At 33.6% G+C, this 8120-nt stretch overlaps 1 protein-coding gene across 16 annotated transcripts; it reads right to left on the reverse strand.

Annotated features, from left to right (window-relative positions):
• Nucleotides 1-540: 540 nt before the first annotated feature.
• On the reverse strand, nucleotides 541-7090 carry LOC114379819 (receptor-like serine/threonine-protein kinase NCRK). 16 transcript variants are annotated; one of them, XM_028338569.1, is made up of 11 exons: nucleotides 6945-7090; nucleotides 5656-5708; nucleotides 5080-5166; nucleotides 4742-4852; nucleotides 3972-4085; nucleotides 3315-3593; nucleotides 2911-3152; nucleotides 2467-2763; nucleotides 1991-2224; nucleotides 1439-1669; nucleotides 541-1240 (listed from the first exon to the last, which is right to left on the reverse strand). In XM_028338569.1, the coding sequence occupies exons 3-11, from the start codon at nucleotides 5147-5149 to the stop codon at nucleotides 980-982; spliced, it is 1839 nt and encodes a 612-aa protein (XP_028194370.1). In that variant the 5' UTR covers nucleotides 5150-5166; nucleotides 5656-5708; nucleotides 6945-7090; the 3' UTR covers nucleotides 541-979. The 16 variants fall into 16 exon arrangements, with proteins under 16 accessions (XP_028194370.1, XP_028194373.1, XP_028194378.1 ...); XM_028338572.1 differs by having other exon boundaries at nucleotides 5080-5291; XM_028338577.1 differs by lacking the exon at nucleotides 6945-7090 and adding an exon at nucleotides 6836-6913.
• Nucleotides 7091-8120: the final 1030 nt, after the last annotated feature.

The following is an 8120-nucleotide window of genomic DNA, read 5'->3' on the forward strand; positions in this document are numbered from 1 at the left end:
ATAATAATAAATATAATATTGATTAATAAGCATTTACAATTTTGGTCTAACTTATAAAAAAAATGAGAAATTAAGTTAATCCTTACAAAAGAGTGAGATGATCTAACATTATGCATATTAATCAATATTATGTTTATTATTACATTTGTTCTAACTTATGTTTGCTTTTCTATTTTTTTAAATACTTATTGTAATATTATGCTTGCAATGATTAAAAAAAGAGAAGGAAAGATGAAGATTAAATTATATTTTATTCTTAAATAAAACAAAATTTGGAATCTGACAAATTAGTCCAATGAAAACTTACTTGACATTTTGGTCCAATCTATTCAATAATTATGATAGCAATCATTTTTGTGACATTTTCGTCTCTCTGATATAGATAAAATTGTCACACTTTTTTCACTTTCAGATATTAAAATTTAAATTTCTATTTTTCATAATAAATTTATCAACACTCTCCACGTTCAAGGACAAAAATGATTATTTAATTTATCACACTTACCCTCTTGGGAATAAGATACGTCCCACAAAAAGATATGATTGTGTATTAAGAAAGTTTATTTCAATCTACTTCATATGTCAGAAGACTTGGTATCAAACATAATTGTAAGACAATTATTTCTGTGACCAAAACCTTTAATTTAATGTGTATGTCATCCAGTTCCTCTCCAAATAAAGAAGAACCAGAATCTCCTATATCATCCTATGCTTTTCTGTACAAGAAACAAACGAATACTTTTCAGTGCTCATCTAACAACACCTATGTGCTTTTGCTTTCAAAACAAGGAAAAAGAAAACATGTAGACCAAGATAATCTTAAAACAAAATAATTGCAGCATCTCTTATGATATCTCAATGCAGCCATGTACAGTAACCGGTGGTAGAACAAGCAACAGAGGTGTATCACCAGTTCACACAACATAAACTCCTCAGATTTCTGCCATCTGCACATCTGCCCGTGCCTGGTCTTATGTTTTCATGGGACATTGCCATTTGTGATGCAAAATGATTCAAACCTAGGCTCAGTCAGGTCTACTATTTCCTCTTCTGATGCACAAGAGCCATCAGATTTCGAAGTCAAGAGGATCAAACTCTCCATATACTCAGCTGAAAGTGCATCTTCTGCTTTATTTTTGTTCTCAACAGAAAGATTGTGATCATTATATATTGGCATTGAACTATGTGTTGGAAATTTAGTAGGTGGAGCTTGCCTTTGCTTTTGTGCATCTTCTGGTTCCTTTACATGTCCATCAAGAAAAAGATCAGGATATGGTTTGTTTTTCATGCTACATGAGAATGATCTATGATAGCAGCTGATGTAACGATCAGACACGAAAAATATGCATTAAAACTTCAAATATTTGAAAAATAAGAAACATGATTAAACTAGAAACACTGCAATTAGCAATGATAACATAAAGGTGAATGTGTTTACCTGAAAGAGGCTGGCTGGAATGTTTCTTCTCCTCCTAGATTTTCCCGGGGAAATACTCGAAAGAATCTGAACAACCTCGCTCATGGTTGGTCGAGTGTCGGGATCCAGCAGCAAACACTCCTTTGCTAAGTATGCCATTACCTGCACCTCTTCTTCTGGGAAGTTTCCTTTCAATTGGGGATCAACCAACTCCGTTATTACTCGCCTACTATCCTGGAAGCGAGGTGTAGCCTAAAACAGAAGTTTAAGCAACCATATCAATACCTGGTTGTCCATAATCTTTTCTAGTTGAATTCATTAAGCTATGCAACAAGTTCATACTCAAGTAGGTCATCATCAATAAACCCAATCATCATAATTCAGGATTGTAAATCGAAGATGAGATATATTATAAGGATGCAAAAGACATGATGAATTCAAAAATTATGTCACATAGTATGATTATCAAGTTGAGCACATTGAAGATCTTCCTCATATGAACAAATGTAAATTCAAGTTAATGTCATGGTTATTAGTTATGACTTATGAAGAATTGAAGATAAATTAAAATACCCATATAACGAGGCTTTCTTCTTTGCCTGTAGATTTATGGATGGGATGGCGACCACTGATAAGCTCAAGAAGAACCACCCCAAAACTAAAGACGTCTGACTCAAGAGAAGCTCTACCAACAATGGCATACTCAGGTGCAAAATAGCCAAATGTTCCCTGCATTCTTGCTGGAGAATTTGAACAGCTGGGGAGGTCATCAGATCTCAAGTTTTTAGCCATGCCAAGATCAGTTATCTGCAAGTAGAATACTTGAAAAGTTTATGGAAGTATATTTTATGACTTGTGACAATTACCACCTATGAATCATTAACTCTATTTCCTTAAGAAATAAACACCATGTATTTGCTTTCAGTATCTTATTGGTTTGTATCATAAGCCAAACTCATTCCTATTCAAGTCCAGGTATAATATTTCTTCTAAAGTAATTCCCAATTTGCTACTACCATGCATGCATCCAGAACAAACAAGATTCATACTTTTGCTTGCCAATTTTCATCCAGAAGAATGTTAGTTGATTTGACATCTCTATGAAGAATTCTTGGAGCAGCTGCTTCATGGAGATACTCCAAGCCCCTTGCAGCTCCTATTGCAATCATAACACGAGTGGCCCAATCGATATGTTTTCCAGAAACTCCATCTAAACAGTCCCTCAAATTTCCATTGGCCATGTAGTCAAATACTAGTAATCTCTGAACATGTTTTCCTTTTAACTCGGAGCAGTATCCAAGCAAAGGAACCAAATGACAATGGTGAAGTCTAGCTAATAGTTCAATCTGCACAAACAAAAACATGGTTAATTGCTATGAATGCTGTACAGCAATAAAAATGTTTTAGGCTCATCATTTTATCTAGAAACTATGGGACATTATAACATAAAATAACCAGCCGAAGAATACTGATATTCCAAGATTAGGTACAACCTCCTTGAAAAATGCAGAGTCTGCTTCTGGCCCTCCTTGGTCTTTTAGTCGTTTAACTGCCACATTGCTACCATCTTTCAGCCGACCAAGGTATACATAACTACTTCCCCCTACCCCAATTAGGTTGGAAGATGAAAAGTTTTCTGTTGCATTTTCCAGTTCAGCTAATGAAAATGGAAAAATATTCCCATGATAAGTTTCTTTTGGGCTCCCAAATAAGAAAGAGGCTTTCTGAAAACAACCTACACACAAAAGGAAAATGATAATTGAGAAGCAATAAACAATGGTGAATTAACAGAAGATCATTGGAATTTGCATATGCATTCATAAAATTTGGAAAAAGGATTACATTTGAAGCATGAAATTAAAATCAAGGAACTGCTAGTAAAAAAAAACCAACTTACCTGTGATATGATAAATTGGAGAATTTATTGCATATTTTGTTTCTGGCACTGAAGAAGCCCCTGATCTATGACTAATTAAGTTGGTGGTACTACCACTACTTGTTTCCTTATCTGTTGAGAATATTGGTGATTGAATTGTACATCTGTCCTTTCGGTAGACATGGCATATAAGTGAGACAAGAAATGCCATGGTTGTGCATATAACACATATTAATAGTATAACTACAACAATCTTGCTGGAAACATGCTTCTTTGAACCTCCCGGCCTGCTGACGGTTCCTGAAGAACTCAAAAAATCATATATTCAGTTTCTGAGTTGCTTGATCTAGGGACAAGCCAGTAATTTTGTATGAAATGGTATAAGCTTTTTTCCAATATCAATAAGTTAAAAAAAAACGATGAAAAGAGGCAAAAAAAATTGAGAAAGAAAACCATCTTCGCAGTAAGAAATGATCAGTTATAGAAATTTTGTTTTAAATATCCATAAATAAGAGTTATACCCCAGAAACTAATCCTAGTATGGAAATATCCATTTAGGTTTTGTGTACAACAATGTTAACTTAGCATTAGTCCATCTAAATCAGCTTCAGGAATGAATAGTTGGTGAAATTTAAGAGATGGAAATTCAGGATTAGAGCAAGAGAGGGGGAAAGATACCCCAAGTGCAGTTGCAAGTGCTAAAGCAATTAGAGCTACGACCATCAGCTGCCACTTGGGGAAATCCATTGGAATCACATACGCATGTCCATACAGATGCACTCTCTTCAGAATCTACATGGAAGGCAAAGCAGTCATCATATAATACTCAGGCGGTGATCACTGTATCCCCATTTCACTCAAAAGGGAGAAAATATATTGCATTCCTACCATGCATATTGGTTATCAACCACAATTAGCCACTTTAGCATCTCAATAAATGTAAAAATTTAGTTCGATTATATTTTGAAATTTATCATAAAAGCAACATTTATGAATCAAGATGAATTCAATTACCAGGCAACTTTTGCAAAAAAAATGCATCCACTAAAGATACACAAAGGCAAAGGTCAAGCTAAATAATAAAGTGTAAGAATATAACAGTGAAAAGAAAGGGAAAAACTGATAGGACAAGAAGGAAAATAAAGCAAGGTAATCATATTAGTTCTAGAATTAGTTAGAGTAGGTTAAGAGTAGTACATTAAAGAAATGGTTGGGTGGTTAGCTTAGAGGGGAGCAGAAGTTTCATTCTGAATTGATATCATTGTAAAACTGGAGTACTAGCTCTGTTGTAAAAGGGGAAAGGCCTTGGAAGAAGAACTCCTTTTTTATGTTGACATTTAATGAAGTTTTGCAGAATTTTGTTTTCTCAGCACTCTTGCTTGTATGTTCCTAACAAAATACTGCAGGAGGCTGCTTGTCTTCATTCCAATAGAAAACTAATAGTATACCTGAGTGGCAATCACATGACTTTGAACAATTAGCAAGAGAGTAGCTCTGGTTCCCTTGGAAAGAACATCTACATCTCCACTTGTTTAAGCTAGATGTCTCAGAATTTTCATCTGCAAAGAATAATGGCAAGCATAAAAACACACAGGGATTTTTTGGCAAAGAATAATGGAGAGAATTAAATACTCCTTGAAGTGTCCATAGGATGCCTATCAAAAGCTGCTGTATTATTATATTTTTATTTAAGCAGTCAAGCACCTAAGTTTAAAGTGCATAAGCTATGCTACTAGAAACAATTGGAGAGCCAATTACCAAGTGTTTTCCAAATTGTTATACTAACCACAAAATGAGTGCTGAATCCAAAGCAAGCTAATAACTAAAGCAAGAGCAATTTTGAGCTGTGGCTTCATTTATTCCAACCCATACACTGAAAATAAAAGAAAGGAAACCATTTAGTTCCATACAAACACTTGAATAATAATGCTCCTCGTGCTATGAAACAAGCCACTTATGTTTGATGATTTCCCGAGACAATAAATTCATCTTCAGAACCTAAAGAAATCATGAACAGATGATGAGCAACATGTAGTAGCTACATCGTTTCAGATACCAGATAGCGAGAGAGGGAGAGATATCAAGAGATTTAACCAAATAATGGCTACAATGTATTTAAAGTATGTATATACAAGAGCAACATCAAAGTCAATCTGAAGATTGTGCCAATCTAAAAGAATTTATATACTATGTTGACGGTTAAACTATCATCAAGAATTTAAGATATATGAAAAATATATATGAACAACTTTCAAAAGCAACTAGCAAAACTTAATTATGACTTATTCTCTGTATTGAAATAACACTGCCATTTTCGAGATCATAATTGAAAAACAAAGAACATTAGCATCAATTGGTAAACCTGTATTAAGAAGAACAGGCTTAGTGTTCAAATATCCCGAGTCCAATCCTCATCTGTGGAAGCAAAAAGCTAGAGTGATCCACAAGATAAACTAATCCAAAAATTTCCAACTGCACACAAAAAAATCAAGAAAGCAACAGCACCCTTATTTTTCAGTTTCTACCCTATGGTAAGGAAATGGATATCAATCATTTCATTCCTAATAAGGGGATAGAAAATCTCTTTTTCTGACCAAAATTTTACGGCCAGTGTATGTAATTAAGGTAACAAGGGTAGGAAGGAACAAATGCTGGGTTGGCCAACAAACATCAGAGTCAAAGTAATTCACTCTCAGTACCATGTACTAAACAAACATAAAGTGATGGCAGTGAGGATGTTATTGACTACAAAGCATTGTATGCAGAAGCATTGAAGGCTTGAAAATTTAGTAGAGTAGATAGATATAGTAGTAAACAGTTTGGAATAGTAAACACTGAGAGAGAGCGGCTAGGATTCATAAATTATAAGTCGACAACCAATTTTGCAATTTGTAATAATGTTGCAATTGAAGGAGGACAGATGGACCGACAGAATTGTTACATCCTAGTATCTTACAGCACAAAAATAAATAATTCAGATAGTGAACTGGTAGAAGCGTGGCTCAAAAACAGCCTCCAAAAGTCTATGAATGGAATGTACCAAAAGAAACCATCATAGTTTCCACCTACAATTCTGCAAAGTTTGAGATTTTGGAGATGGAAGAAGAGGGTTTTGGTGCAAATTAAAGAAAGTCGAAGCAGCAAAACAAAGCAAAACAAAAAGAAAGAAAGCTATGATTGATGAGCATCTGAGAAAGCAAAGACTAAGACTAATAATATAGCTAGGAGAGTTTGCAAAGTTTTGTAATTTGCCCTCAAAATTATGCACGTTTTTCCTTGTTTTGGAAAGAAACTAGTAGTTCATTAAACCGAAACAAAGCAAAAAAGAAGTAAATTAGAGTAATGGCCTAATGGGGGTCTCAAGCTCACCAACCTCCAGGATTCATTATTAGAGAACAATAAAGAGCAATGGGAAGAAAATTAATCACACAAATGGAGGATAGAGACCTATCCAAATGAGTCTATTCTATAAAAACAACATAAACATCTAGATATGAATTGATTCAACTGAAGCTTAAAAAAGCAACCATCTAGTCCTCAACCTTACTGAAAGTAACCCCTTGCTAACTGAAAACAACACTTCAACCCCCCTCTTCCAAATTTGCATCTATCCAAAATAAATAAAAAATAAAAAATAAAAACACCTCACACCTCAGCTGGGTTTTTCACTCATTTCCTGATCCAGTTTTCCTTCATATGAACATACTGATACACCCTCTTCACTGAATTGTCGTCAAGTCATAACAGATTCTGTACTTTTTTTAAAAATAAAAATAAAAATTTTGGGACAAGTATATCCCTTTATCACAAACATGAAAAACGGAGTGAAATAAGTTTGTTTCAACTTTGGAACACCAAATTTTACTTACTTCAAAAGAATAGAATAATAGGGTATAGCTAACGGCTAAAAAGATTAAGTACTGCTTTGTCATTTCTTGAATGAAAAGACGTGAGACAAAGAAATAACACTGAAAGTAGATAGAGTTTAGATAAATAAAGGATATATACAATAACGTTATAAGAGAAAAATATAAAATAATTATAATGAAATTCATCTTTATTGAAAAAGTATAAAATAATCATAATAAAGTTCATCATTATTTGCATTATATGTCTTTTTAATTTACAAGAAAACATTGTCATGTTTCTCTGAAGGACTTTTTTGAACTCAGTTTCAACTATTAATTGTTAAAATTTATACGAAATAAGAAAATTCATCTTTTAATAAATTTTGATCAATAAATATGTTAGTAACTTAAACAGTTAACATTGAAAATGTGACAGAATACAGATCAGATTTTAATAACGGATCTATACACACACATATCATGTAACTTAGCTTGAAAGACATAAAGCTACATATGGTTAAGAAGTACGTAAAACCGTAAAGAAAAAATTCAACGCTGAGTTGTTTTCATCTAAAGTGTGGGGCCCCACTGACATGTTGCTTTGTCGTGTGTGGGGGCCACTCGTGAAGGAGAGCGTCAGAACGGAAATCAGCAATGAATAATAATAATAATAATAATAATATTAATATTATTATTATTATTATTATTATTATTATTATTATTATTATTATTATTATTATTCCTCGAGATAGTTATCAATTAGACAAGAAAAATCTTAATCAGCGGTGACTCTGAGATCGTTATTAGAAAGCATGTTATTCCAAAAATGCAATCAAATCATGATATCATGCATCCTTAATCATGCCTAACACTTATATAACACACCCTCTTAACTTTTTTCAAAGAAAAGGGTCCCCTTTGTTGGGGATGGAGTGCCAAAGCACATTGCCACCTTGTTTAGGTACAACTATATACGAGA

Source organism: Glycine soja, chromosome 12 (genome assembly GCF_004193775.1).
Source record: "Glycine soja cultivar W05 chromosome 12, ASM419377v2, whole genome shotgun sequence".
NCBI classification, from domain to species: Eukaryota; Viridiplantae; Streptophyta; class Magnoliopsida; order Fabales; family Fabaceae; genus Glycine; species Glycine soja.